The sequence below is a fragment of the Neomonachus schauinslandi genome, chromosome 3 (assembly GCF_002201575.2).
Source record: "Neomonachus schauinslandi chromosome 3, ASM220157v2, whole genome shotgun sequence".
Taxonomy (NCBI): Eukaryota; Metazoa; Chordata; class Mammalia; order Carnivora; family Phocidae; genus Neomonachus; species Neomonachus schauinslandi.
The window spans coordinates 72,800,293-72,812,955 of NC_058405.1; the positions used below are offsets into that span (position 1 = coordinate 72,800,293).

Genomic DNA, 12,663 nt, shown 5'->3' on the forward strand with positions numbered 1-12,663 from the left:
GTTAATCTAAAGTCACTGGGAAAAACAGACCCCGAACTGAATAAAAAATAAACTAATTTTCATATCATCATCAAGACAGGGAACTATACCTCTACCTAATTTATTACCTGGATCTTAAAGGCTCCTACACCTAATTAATTGAGAATATTAAATCCAGACCTACAAATTACTGTAGCGTGGGCTCCAATCATTTTCTCCATAGGTAAAAGACTTAGAAAGTCAAAAACAGAGCAAGTCAGTTGCAAAGATTATACTGTATTTTGTCCTGTCAATTCATTATCATTAATTGTGGGCTTTTTGTGAAAACATATTAGGTTCCTTAAGTTTTCACTGTTCAAATAAAAACAAGAGTAGGATGCAACAGGCAAGTGAGTCTATAGAAAAACAGGCTCATTGTTAAGACTCAGTGACAGGTAAACATCTGTAAATGAAAAAGACCTTTTAATCTGTGGAATCAATGTACAGGATGACAGGATGAAAACAGAGGATACTGCTAAGTAAAAACTGATCTAAATTATATCAAATAAAGCAAAAAAGGATTTACATACACATGCAAACATATTTTAAGTTCTACTATGAGTCAGTCCCCCGATATTATCTGCATAAATTTAAGAAAGCCTACAAAGCAGTCATTACTTTGTCCTTAAAATCTCCATATTACAACAGAGTTCTACTCCAACAAAATCAAGATCAGCTGGAATACTCTTGCTAAGCTTCTTTCAATTTCAAAAGAACTAGAACACCAAACTGCAACTTCTTTTATTCTTTTGCTTTAGAACAGAACTAGAATATAAAATGTAGATAAATAAAATATCATGCCAAAGTTATTTTAAGTGAATGTGAGTAAAGGTTTTTTTTTTAAGTCATGAAAGTTATTTCCACAACAATCGACTAATAATTTTAAGTTTTTATCATGTGTTTCAGTACCTTATCAAAACCAAAGATCATGCTAAAATGCCTATTCACTTGTTAGCAAAAGGTTCCCTTTTTATTTATTTATATGTGTACCCTTGCTTAATCTTGAAATGTAACAGAGGATCTTCAGATCTGCTAAATAATATACTTGGTATTACTCTACTATACTCTAATATACCCTACTATAATTGAACTTAAAATAAGGTAGTGGTTACTCAAAGGTAATCTCATACACATCCAGAAACTAAGATAAACATGTTTTAAAACTGCAGAATCATAAGCAGTAGAAGACTGGAACAACTACCACTTGATAAGCATAGGGCACTATGCCAAGCACTTTATACCCATTATGGTATTTAATCATCATAATTCTGTGAGACTGGCACAATTGCAGAGCCAACTTTACAGATGAGAAAAGTGAGGCTTAGAAGTTAAAATAACTTGCCTATAACCTCACAACTAATGTAACGTTGGGCCCTGGAGTTTGTACTCTTAACTATGATATTCTGCCTCCAATCTGAAGAAAGCTGTTCCATATTCTGTAACATTCCTTAACATATTTCACTCTTACGTTAGTCTAGCTAGTCCTAAAATGACCAAATACCAATTTCTAAATGAATCAATCTCTTTGAATCTAACTGGCACAGATGGGATCAATGAGAAATAAGAGCTACAGAGCCCCTGTTCAAAGAAATAAAATTAAGCAGGTTCCTGTCCCCATTTTCAAAGTTCATGGAAAAAAATAGTGGGAATTAAAAAGAGTTTGGGAAATTACACAGTTTGGGTTAAATTTAAGCTAAAACTTAGGCTAGCATGTTTGTGATGAGAATTCTAAACTCACCTTTACTAATTCATTACTGACCCCTACTTCGCAGGAAAATAGAGGTAACCACCAATAATGCCAAGCTATTAAGATCAGCTACTCCACTTTGTAAATACAATGATCAGAGAAGAGTAAAAAGAAGCCAACCACGTAATCTCAGAGTAAGCTGCTAGTTCCTAAAGCCAAGTAGCAAAAGCACCATGGTTTTATAAGCTGTCATTATTAGGTAAGTCAAATGCCCAAAGCTAAAACAAAGTAAGGACTTTAGCCAACAGTATTATACACTGTATGTAAAAAGCATACTGTTTCCGTTCACATGTTTAAATACGGTCAAGTATCAAACACCAAACCACCATAAACCTCTAAAAAAAAAAGACCTCTAAAACAAAAATCTGCCATGAGATCTTTTATAATCAGTCAATAGAACAAAATTTCCTTACAATCATAAATTTGAAGATTCTTTCTTGACTCAACAAAAGCCAAGGGATGACTGCACACAAAGTACCAATTAAACTAAAATGCACAAAGTAGTACATGGTTGAACTGCAGATTTGTTACAACAAAATTTAATCTGTTCTTACCAAAACATATCTTTATCTCAACATAATCTTGGAAATCCAACCTGGAGGGTTGATTTAGCAGGAAAACAAACTTAACTCTTTCAAAGTTGAGCCCTTTCTATAGGAACTAACATATTTCTAAACAAGTTTGAATCTAATGCTACTTGCACAGCATTTCAAAGAAAAGAACAGATCAAGACTGGAGGTAAAAGCAATAGAAAGAATGTGACATTTAAATCTGACAATTAAAATGCAGAGAAGGTTGAGAACATATCCATTTACTAAGGGAAGTTAATTACTATAGATCATTAGCAATAAAAATGACAGTAGATTAAAATTACATGAAAACATTGACAGTCCCTTCAATTTAAAATCACTGACTTGGCAAATAGAGAATTACCACGTTATTTTAACAAAATGAGCTTAATATTTTGTTATTTTTAAATGTACTTAATAAGAGATCATCAGAGTAAGTGTGACGTTTCAAAAGTGACAGCATAAACCAGTTGTGAAACTGAAGACCAAAAATAAAATGGGGAGAGGGATTGAAACATCCGATAGAAGAGGTTTAAATCTCTAACACACACAGAGCTTACAATGAATTTAAAAAGAATAGCCAAATAGAAAAATGAGCAAAGGACACTGAAGAAACACCAATAGCCAATTCACATAAATGAGAAGTTCAACAGCACCAGAAATTAAATTTAAACAGTAAGGGGGGTTTTTGCCTTATACAATGACAAAGATACGAAATACTTTCACATCTCTGTGTTTTCAAGGCTCTAGGAAAACCAGCATCTGTGAGTAGGAATATAAACATGTGCAACATTTCTAAAAGGCTATCTGTCAAATATCAGAAGTTTAATTGTATATTCTTTCCCTTGAAATTGTGTTTATGGAAATTTTTACTGAGATAATCACATAAACGGAAAAAGAAACAGGCATAAGGTCAATGTTTTACGTCCTCCCCCCCCCCCCCCCGCATATTACCAGTAGCCTTTCTTTCCACTACCTATTTTTCACCTTACCTAAGACTCATTTTATCTTTCATATTGTCCTAAAGGCTTTTTGTTTTCTCTGAAATGTAAATAATTATCTATATCCATTCTAGATAAATTACTTGATCTCCCAAAACTTCCATTTCCCAGTTCTGTAAAATGAGAAAAATAATCACTCTCAAAGACCTGCTGGGGTGATTAAATAAAACATTAATTTATGAAAGAATTATTTAAGTTTACTATATTACCTGGAACAGATACAGAAAATCATTATCAATATAAATAAAATCAAGTTTCTTTCTGTCTGCCAATACATCGTGAGAAGTCCCCAGATAGCTTTTCACCAAATTTGAAGCATGTGTTTGAGAAGCTAACAGCTATGTGGAGAGAAGGCAAAAAAGAAACGTGGGAGGAGAAGAGACCTGAACACCTCAAAGAAAAGACAGACATCCTCAGAGCAGCTGTAGGAGAACCACTTCTCCAGTTGACAATTATAACACAGCCTGATCCAGAGTGAGTGGCAACAGATATTTATTTATTTAACAACAGTTAACAATTCCCAAACAAGGCTAGAAAGGTTTGGCTAATACCATGTTTTACTACAATGAGAACTACCATTTACTGGGCACTTCCATGCCAGGAAATATATTTCATTTAGTCCTCATAACAACTCCACACGGTAGGCACAAGGTATTATTATTATTCTCATCTTGTGAACGAAAAAAGAGAAAGGTTTAACTGAGCTTAAAGACACAATGATAATCAGTGAAGAAACTGAGACTCAATTCAGACTCCCTGGCATCCAACTCCAAACCCTAAAACTTTAACCATTATTCAATACCTAGTGTTGGATCTTTGAGAGAAGTAAAAATTCACCAAGAGGCTATGAGCAAGTTATAAACAGTAACCATGGGTGCTTCCCTGCCTAGAGGAACCTGGACTCCAACAACTCAACCAATTCCCATATGGACCCATATGTTATCTCTAAATCTACAACCTTACTACATCTGGCTTAAGTTGGGAGAGGACACATTCCCACAGCACGGCAAGTGGAGATGAATGGAGGTTTAGTCTACTCCAGTAAAAGAGAATAGCTCTGTTTAATTTGTAATTCTAAACACAATTTTCCATAGAAACATGACTTGCACAATACTCATAGGTAAATGATACTGATGTGGCTGACCTACAAATCTAAACACTAAGTAAAACAGTATTTGAGAACATATACAAAAAGTTTAAAAACCATGGTTTTACAAGTCAACTTTTATACTGCAACTTCCATTAAGATTTCAGTTATTTTTCACTATCTTCTCCATTTTCTCATTTTTTATTTTTCCTGAGATCAATACTTGACTTGATATTCCAAAATAAACCTAACCATCAAAAGCATTAAGGAAGGATTTACATTCCAAATTGTCTCTGCCATAATTCTATTAATTTCTCCAAATTTACTTTAGCCTTCTCCATAAAAGAACCCTACCATAAATACTCTCGTTTCCTTGTTACTCCATATTTTGTTCCTGAGAATAGAAACAGTGTAGAAGTCATCTTTTGAAGACATGAGAACAGAAATGTTACAAGAAAAAATTTAAAAGTCAAATTAATGAGAAAACATACAATATATATCACCAGTAAATTTTGTAATAAAGATGGCTGAAAGAGGAATGTATACTCTTGAGGTAGAAAACAGTGGGAAGGAGGTTCCAAACTAAGATAAAACATGGAAGGAAGCAGCGAAAGTATTACTAGTGAACTTTGACCTCAAGCAGAATAATCCAGAGCTGGACCTCCAAAACCTACATCTCCTCACAAATAAACCACCAGCAAATAAGCCAAACCCCTTCTGATCCCACTTCCTTCATCCTAACAGTTCTAAAATCAAGAACAGAAGAAATAAACAGGATACATCACAAATCTTTGTCCCCTAAGCCCAAAGACTTTAACTTGTTATTAAAACCTTAAAAATTTACAGAAGTGAAAATATGTTATCCCAATACTAGAAATAAAGTGCAAACGTCCAGGTAAAGCTGCATACTGATTGAAACATCTTCGTCAAGTACAACTAAAACAAGAAGTATAAATTACAGGCACCAGAGCCTTTTTTGCTTTAATGGGGGGGGGGGGAGCGCGGAGCCTGAAAAGAAAAGGACTCTTGATGGCTTAAAAAAGAGGGCAGAGAGGCTAAGAAAGATAAACAAGGGGAAGTCAATAATGTCAAATACAAATTTTGAGGGCTTCTCACTCTGCTTAGTTTCAATCATTTGTGGTCACCCTGCATAAAAATTCACAGCTTAGCAAGAATACCTAGTGAGATGTCATAGTACTAATTCACTTCATTTATGCATATCTGTATTTCAACATCTAACTTTGTTATAAAGATACTTTCTTCCCAAAGGATTCTTACCCAAAACTGTACTGTTCTCTAGATCACACTTGTGATTCAGGGTGACTCTCCCCTCTTTTTCTGTCAAGCCAGTTCGCAGCTTCATCTATCTTGCTATTAAGGTTTCCTCATGTATTACTCTCAAATATATTAGTCTCATTTTCACCAAAACTCCATCTCCAGTGTTTTGGGAGACTTAACTCTCCCACAGAGTACACAGCTGTAATTCAATTTCTTCCACCGCCACCCTTGGCCAATGGTAATTTTACAAAGTTTCAAACACTGGTTACTTTCCCTATCTATAATAGTAAATATATCTAATGTAGGAAAAAAAAAATCAGTGCTTCTCAAATATCAGTTGTGAAATATCATGATGATTTAATAATAATTTCCTAAATATCACAGCTGTATATTTTATAAAGTAAAAGTGAGTTACTAGAAAAATGAGCACATATTTGAATGTTGCAGTATCAAATTATTATAGAAGTTCCTACAAATTTACTTTCAGTTTTTTAACTTACCTCCCTACAGACAGGTCACAAATACTTCAGGGACTAGCGCCAGTCCCTGGACATGAGCAGTACTGCCCTAATGCGTATATTCTCAGTATACAACTCTTCCGGAAATTTGTCACACACCTCACAACGATAAAGCAGCCGAGACAAATGGCTATGAACCTGTTTAATACTGTTTTTCACATCCCACATTTTACTTCAACCCGTCCCTGTAGATATAAGGCCCTCAGTCATAGTCTCTTCGCTCATCTATGATAGAGAGAATTTAAAAATTTGCTGAAGATCCTAACTCTCTACTTGTAATCAAGCAGTATCTTCTGATTGAGTACTTGCTTCAACATATTCCTCAACTTCAAAAAACCCCAACTCAAAACATCTTTTCACCATAAACACTTCTGCATCTAGAGAATTCGCTCCTATTTAGCAATCATCAGATATTTAAATTACCACTAATTAATATGCTGTAAGTAGGTTCATGTATTGCCTCTTCAACTAGACTTCAGAGGAGCAGTAAAAACATCAATACTCTTTTTCAATTTTCCACATAGTACATAATAAGTCTGCTTACAGTAAAAACAGTTGACTAATCTGGTCCCAATAATTCACATACTCACCAGGCAAAATACAGCATACCTGGCCCAAGGACTGGCCCGAATGAGATTTCCAGAAAATAATTTAGCTATGATACAGTAGTAGGTATGGCCTAACTATCTGTTCTCCAATATCATTATGAAATAAAATGTCTGAGTAATCATGATAGCCTGCTTATAGATCAACCGAGAATTATATTTACCTAAATTTGAGTTACTTCCACTAAAATTGCTTCATTAAACAGACTTTAAGAATTACTACAATAAAAGAAAGTCTACATATGCCTTCAATTCGCAACATGTAGCATGCAACACTCTTATGCTAAGAGTTTTTCTAACACAAATAAATTTTAAACCTCAATTCAACCATTAACAATTTTAAAACATACGCAACCTGTCCCAACATAGATTCCTAACTATATAGTCCACTACTGGAAAAAAAATCTCTTACGTCCCTTAATATTATTTTAAATGTAAATGGCAAGAAAATATGGTCCTTCAAAGATATACTACGTGAACCCCAAATTTCTAAGTAGAGACTAACACATAGGTCCTTTCAGTTTAGAGAGATACTGAATTTTAAAGTTGAAAGACAACACAGCAATTATCCAGGCCATGTTCATCATTTCATGGATGTAAAGATTATAGCCTAGGAAGTTGGCTCAAGGTCACAAAGCTAGAGATCCAGGACCTCAAAAGTTCCAACACAGTGCTCATTTCACCACATTAATCTGCTTCCATTCCAAATACTGAGGTCACATTGGTAATAACATTTCCTTTTACTACTTTCTTTACTAAAATGAATTTTAAAAGAACAGGCACTATATATCCTCCTTTTTCCAATCTCCAGAGATTTTTACTATTTTCTCAAAAACAAATTTGAGTAGCTCTAAATCATATATTTCAACTTTAAGGTACAGTCCACTTAACCCTCATATTAGGAACACTTTTTAAGTGTTTATCTGCCATTGTAGTCTTACTTTCTACTCATATATCGGAAATGGGACTTAACACAATTAACTGATTATTAAAAATGTGAAAAAGACATTAAGGGGACCCCTAAAACTACTTAAGGGCTTTGTATTTTTCCTTACACCAAATAGCTCCAGATAATTTGATTTCTAGCTTGTATCTGCTTTTCAGCATTTCAGTTTCCTTCCATATTGATGGGCTTTTGCCTATTGTCACTTCTCACTACTGCCAATGAGTCAGCCTGTGTCCAATTCTTTTCCACTTCTACTATAAGGATTCAGAAACTACATATTCCAATTTATGAGAATAGCATATAAAGCAAGAGTAAATGTGTTCTTAATGATAGCCCATAAGGAAGTCTATAAAATCAAGCCCACACATTTTCATTTATCATTAAAAGCATTCTGTAATTACCTCCTTGATCTGATCTGTTTCAAAATGGAGATAATACTAGGTACCTAAGGTACTGATGTCATTTATACCTGACCCCATAATTCTTGAGAATATCTAGGCTTCTTGAATTTCATTTTATACTACCCTCTGATCAGATAACTTCCTAAAAGCATCTTAAACTTATATCAGTTTCCTAAAATTAATATTCTTTATATGGGGGGGGGTCTTTCTTCCATTACTCAGGAAACTGAAATTAGTTATAACACTGTAGTAATTTCCACCAAGATTTACAACCTCCTGAACATCTTTAGGGGCTATTGATCCTAATCAAAACTACTACCTTCTCTAGATTATTATTACTATTAATGTAATGATTCTCATTAAGATTCAAAGGCATCAAACTATAATAGAATTTCATTTCTCCTTGTCATAGAACTAAGTCCCTATAAAAAACTTCAAAATCTATGCAAGGCCTATCAACCTCAATTCCAAATAAAATTAAATTAAATTTCTAACAACAAGAGATTTTAAACTGTTTTCAAACAGGTAGAACCAATTATGAAAAGTTGAAGATTTTTAAGGTTGCCTTGTAATGAGGTGTTTAAATTAGGGGAGAAATCTTTGAAATTTAGACAAAGCAGTCAAAAAATAAAGTTAAAACATGATTAATGTGCCTGTAAAGGGTCACATTAATAGCAACTACAACATTAAATTAGATGTTTTCTTGAAAACAGAATACATTAAAATAAAGAAAATGAGCAAAAGAAGGATTTCATCCCTTCACAAAAAAAAATCTCTATTTCATGCACAGAGACAAATAAAATTCTACATATATGAAATATGTAACAAGGAAAAGGTCAAACAAAAGCAAGAAAAATATCAGTCTATAAAAGGACCCCCCCCAACTTAAGAGAATATTGACCATTATATAGGTGATAACCCCAGTATCACCTCTATATTCCCTTTAGTCTCACATAAGTTTCAACTTCACCTACCTTTCTTCTCTGAGAGATGTTGAGGGCACCAAAATCATTAAACAAGGATGAAGCAGGTGAAGTTAGAGGATCTGGAAGGTAAGTTACATAAGTTTCCACACAGACAACTCAAGTAACCCACAAATCTAATAAATGTTTAACTTGACAATGCTTATAACAGTAATAAAAATCATACACCATAGTAACAGTTAAACTCAATGCCTCACATACAGTGGATGTTCATAATACTTTCTAAGTGACTAAAACACAAATTAGAGAATACTTCTTTCAGCCAATACTCAGTACACATTTAATCAGAAGCTATATGGATTAGGGTGTATCTGTTTGCTTAGAACCAAAAGAAAAATCAAACAGAAAAAAAGAAAAGAGGACTCTTAACCATGCTATTAGTAATGTGTTTAGGAAGGAAGGAAGTCTACCTGTAGTAAATGTTTGCATGCTTGAGACCAAATCATGAGAAAAATTATAAGGGGCAGTGAGGTGGGAAGGACAGTAAACCATATTCCAAGTGACTGGACTTGGATTTTAACACTTAGGGAAGGCCTTAAAGCCATCTACTCTAGAGATTATTCCATCCTTTTAAGTTTATCACCAGATATTTTATATTCTTATTAAAAATATAGGTAAATTAAGTTTTTAAAGATGGAAATATTACATGTTTCAAAACACAAACATGAATTCAAAGATTTTATAGTTTCAAAGTTCTATTACTCTATGACCAGAAATTACAAACAAGTGTAACTCTAAATTGTTTTTCATTTAATAAATCAGAAGAGCTTCTGAAAAGGTGTGCATGATATACATGGAAATACTTTATCTTCAATTCTGAGCTCTAGTTAATCTTAAGTTTCTCATTAAATTAACTATAAAATTCTTAAAACCATAGTAAATGTTCTCATTTAAAAGAACCTTAAATCTCTTCATAATTCAATATAGACTGCTGCTTAATTTCTCCAGCTTTGTCTGCCTGAATTTTCATAGTCTGGCCCTTCATTAGAATTAACAACAATTTAATAATGCAAAGAAAGAGAAGCTAATAAAATAACAAGATGTAAAATATTTTTATGTAACTTATACATTCAAGGCACTTATAAAAATAGGTCATATTATTCACCCTTTATTCTACTTTTGATAGCATTTAAAAGTCAACATATAAACTCTATGGGAATGCTAAAAACATTACACTACTAATTAGTTTCTAATAATTTTATTCAACATAAAATGTTTCTTTTTTTCCTACAGCAAAAGAAGGTGAAATATCCAATTATTGATAGAAATTTGATACACACACATAAAATGCCTATCTCAGAAAATAATCAACATGCAAATTCCTATTCTCACCATTAATAATAATTGTTAGCATTTTACTGATGCAGAGTATTAACACTCCATTGTTACATATTTTTAAGAAACCATTCTTGAACATTTGTTTTTATTTTTTGTTTAACATTTGTTTTTAAAATAGGATACAGAAAGATACTTGGAAATTCCATATCAAAAGCCTTAAAAATGACCATAATCTTTGAAACAGTAATTCCATGTCTAAGAATGTTTCCAAAAGCATAACTCAAAATATGAATAGATTCATACACATAGTCCAATATTAGAGTATATACTTTAAAAAAAGTTTTAAAAAAATAGTTTAGTAAATTATGGAAATAATAGAATTCAATTTATAATGATCAAGAAACAGTCATAATATAATTTAGAAGTACATCTAATGCAATCTTAAGTATCATGTATATACTTAGCTAAATATTATTACATATCATTTATGTATACATATGTATATATATTCACACTCAGACATAACCATTATTTGGAATTATATGGAATCCAAATAATATTTATTTGGAGTGAAAACAACAGATCATTCTTATTCTCTTCCTTATACCCATTTATAATTTTCAAGATTTCTACAATGAACATATTATTTTTAGAGTCAGAAATAGAAAGAGGGACCAAGTCTTACCATGGCCTGCATATGGCTTGGCACTGTCATTTAGAAGGCTGGGGGAGCTGCTACTATTAGTCATTCTCTGAAAAACAAAATAGATACACATAATATCACGGAGAAATACAGAATTAAGAATATTCAACCAATTCAGATTCTCTTTGCTTCTTCCCCTCTAATCCACTTCTCGTATTACTGACACTCTAATCTTCCTATAAATGTCACTATGTGGATTACAATAATTCATGCAAAAATATCCAAATACTCTCTATAACACATCAAATGAAAATTTAACTCACTAGTCAGATATTTAAAACCAAAGTTGCACACCTATCCTGAATTGCACTTCCATAACTTATTAGATTGGGCAACATAAGTAACTATTAAGTCTCTTGTCTATAAAATATAAATTCCAATATCCATCTCAGAAGATGTGAAGTGACTATGTATAAGGTCAACGAATGCTTTCTAACATCCTCTCCTAATGCGTATTACTACTCATATACCTTATAGATTCTATAAAATCAGGCTATTCTCTGTTCTCTAAACATGTTCCATGCTTTCTTTTACTCCATAGCCTCTAGTCTCTGATCCTGAAAGACCTTCACTCCATAGCCACAAAACACACAGAGGAGTGAAATTAGTCTCTTTCCATCTATCCTCTACACACTCCAATGCCATCCCACCCCATCTTCACCCTTGAAAGCTCACCCTGAATCCAACCGTATCCCACCTAACCTTATCAATTCCTAAAACCTTATCTCCTACTCAACACATTTAGGAATAAATGAAGACTCTAGACATCCCCCACCACTGGAATAAACTTCACTGTTTAGCGTCATATAAATTCATACTAAAGATACCTGCATCAAGGGATACTTTGTTTCCACTGGGCTTCCAAATCCATTGACTCCAATAAAGCTGGTGCTGAAATAGGAATCTGTGAGACTCGTATCAGTTAAAGCACCTCCATCTATTCCAGGAACTGAAAAATAAGGAAAATTCAAATATTTTAATTATTCAAAAGCACAAAATATTGATATAGTTTCTGTATCTCTGAATAAATTTTAAAGTCTCAAATCTCTGTCACACTTATTTTTATTTCTCTGCTCATAACAAAAGGCAGGACCAAATAAAATTGGCTCAGCTCTAAAAATCTGTTCGTCAATGCTCAAGCTGACCAATTTCTTTCCCACAGATAAAGTAATTTATTTTATATTAGTCACGTAAGCACCACCAAGCATAACATGAAAAAACAAACCACACTTGTCATTTCTTTTTCTCATCATTTTCTTTCTTTATCTTTGCAAGAAGACAGAATATAAAACACTGCAATTTCTCCTGTGAATCTTCATAAAAGAAACAGATTTAAGTTTCTCAGTACTGAGAAATTCTGTTAAACTCTTAACCTATCTTATGAAACAGACCAGCAGTCTCACATTAACTCATAATTCAGTAAAAACTATTCTGCATACGTAGCAATGAGATAAGAGTTCAGGAATACAGATAAGCTGTTGATTTTGGGATAGGTGAATACAGAATGATTATAACTAGTAGGACAATCC

At 33.1% G+C, this 12,663-nt stretch overlaps 1 protein-coding gene across 3 annotated transcripts in view; it reads right to left on the reverse strand.

The window, feature by feature from the left end:
- PAN3 (poly(A) specific ribonuclease subunit PAN3) overlaps positions 1 to 12,663 on the reverse strand; it is a 129,987-nt gene that overhangs the window by 98,003 nt on the left and 19,321 nt on the right. For all 3 annotated transcript variants that reach the window (XM_021678341.1, XM_021678339.1, XM_021678342.1), the window contains exons 2-4: positions 11,962 to 12,083; positions 11,117 to 11,183; positions 9,145 to 9,215 (exon numbers count right to left, since the gene is read on the reverse strand). In XM_021678341.1, coding sequence (XP_021534016.1) covers positions 9,145 to 9,215; positions 11,117 to 11,183; positions 11,962 to 12,083 — 260 coding nt within the window. The remainder of the gene's footprint in view (positions 1 to 9,144; positions 9,216 to 11,116; positions 11,184 to 11,961; positions 12,084 to 12,663) is intronic.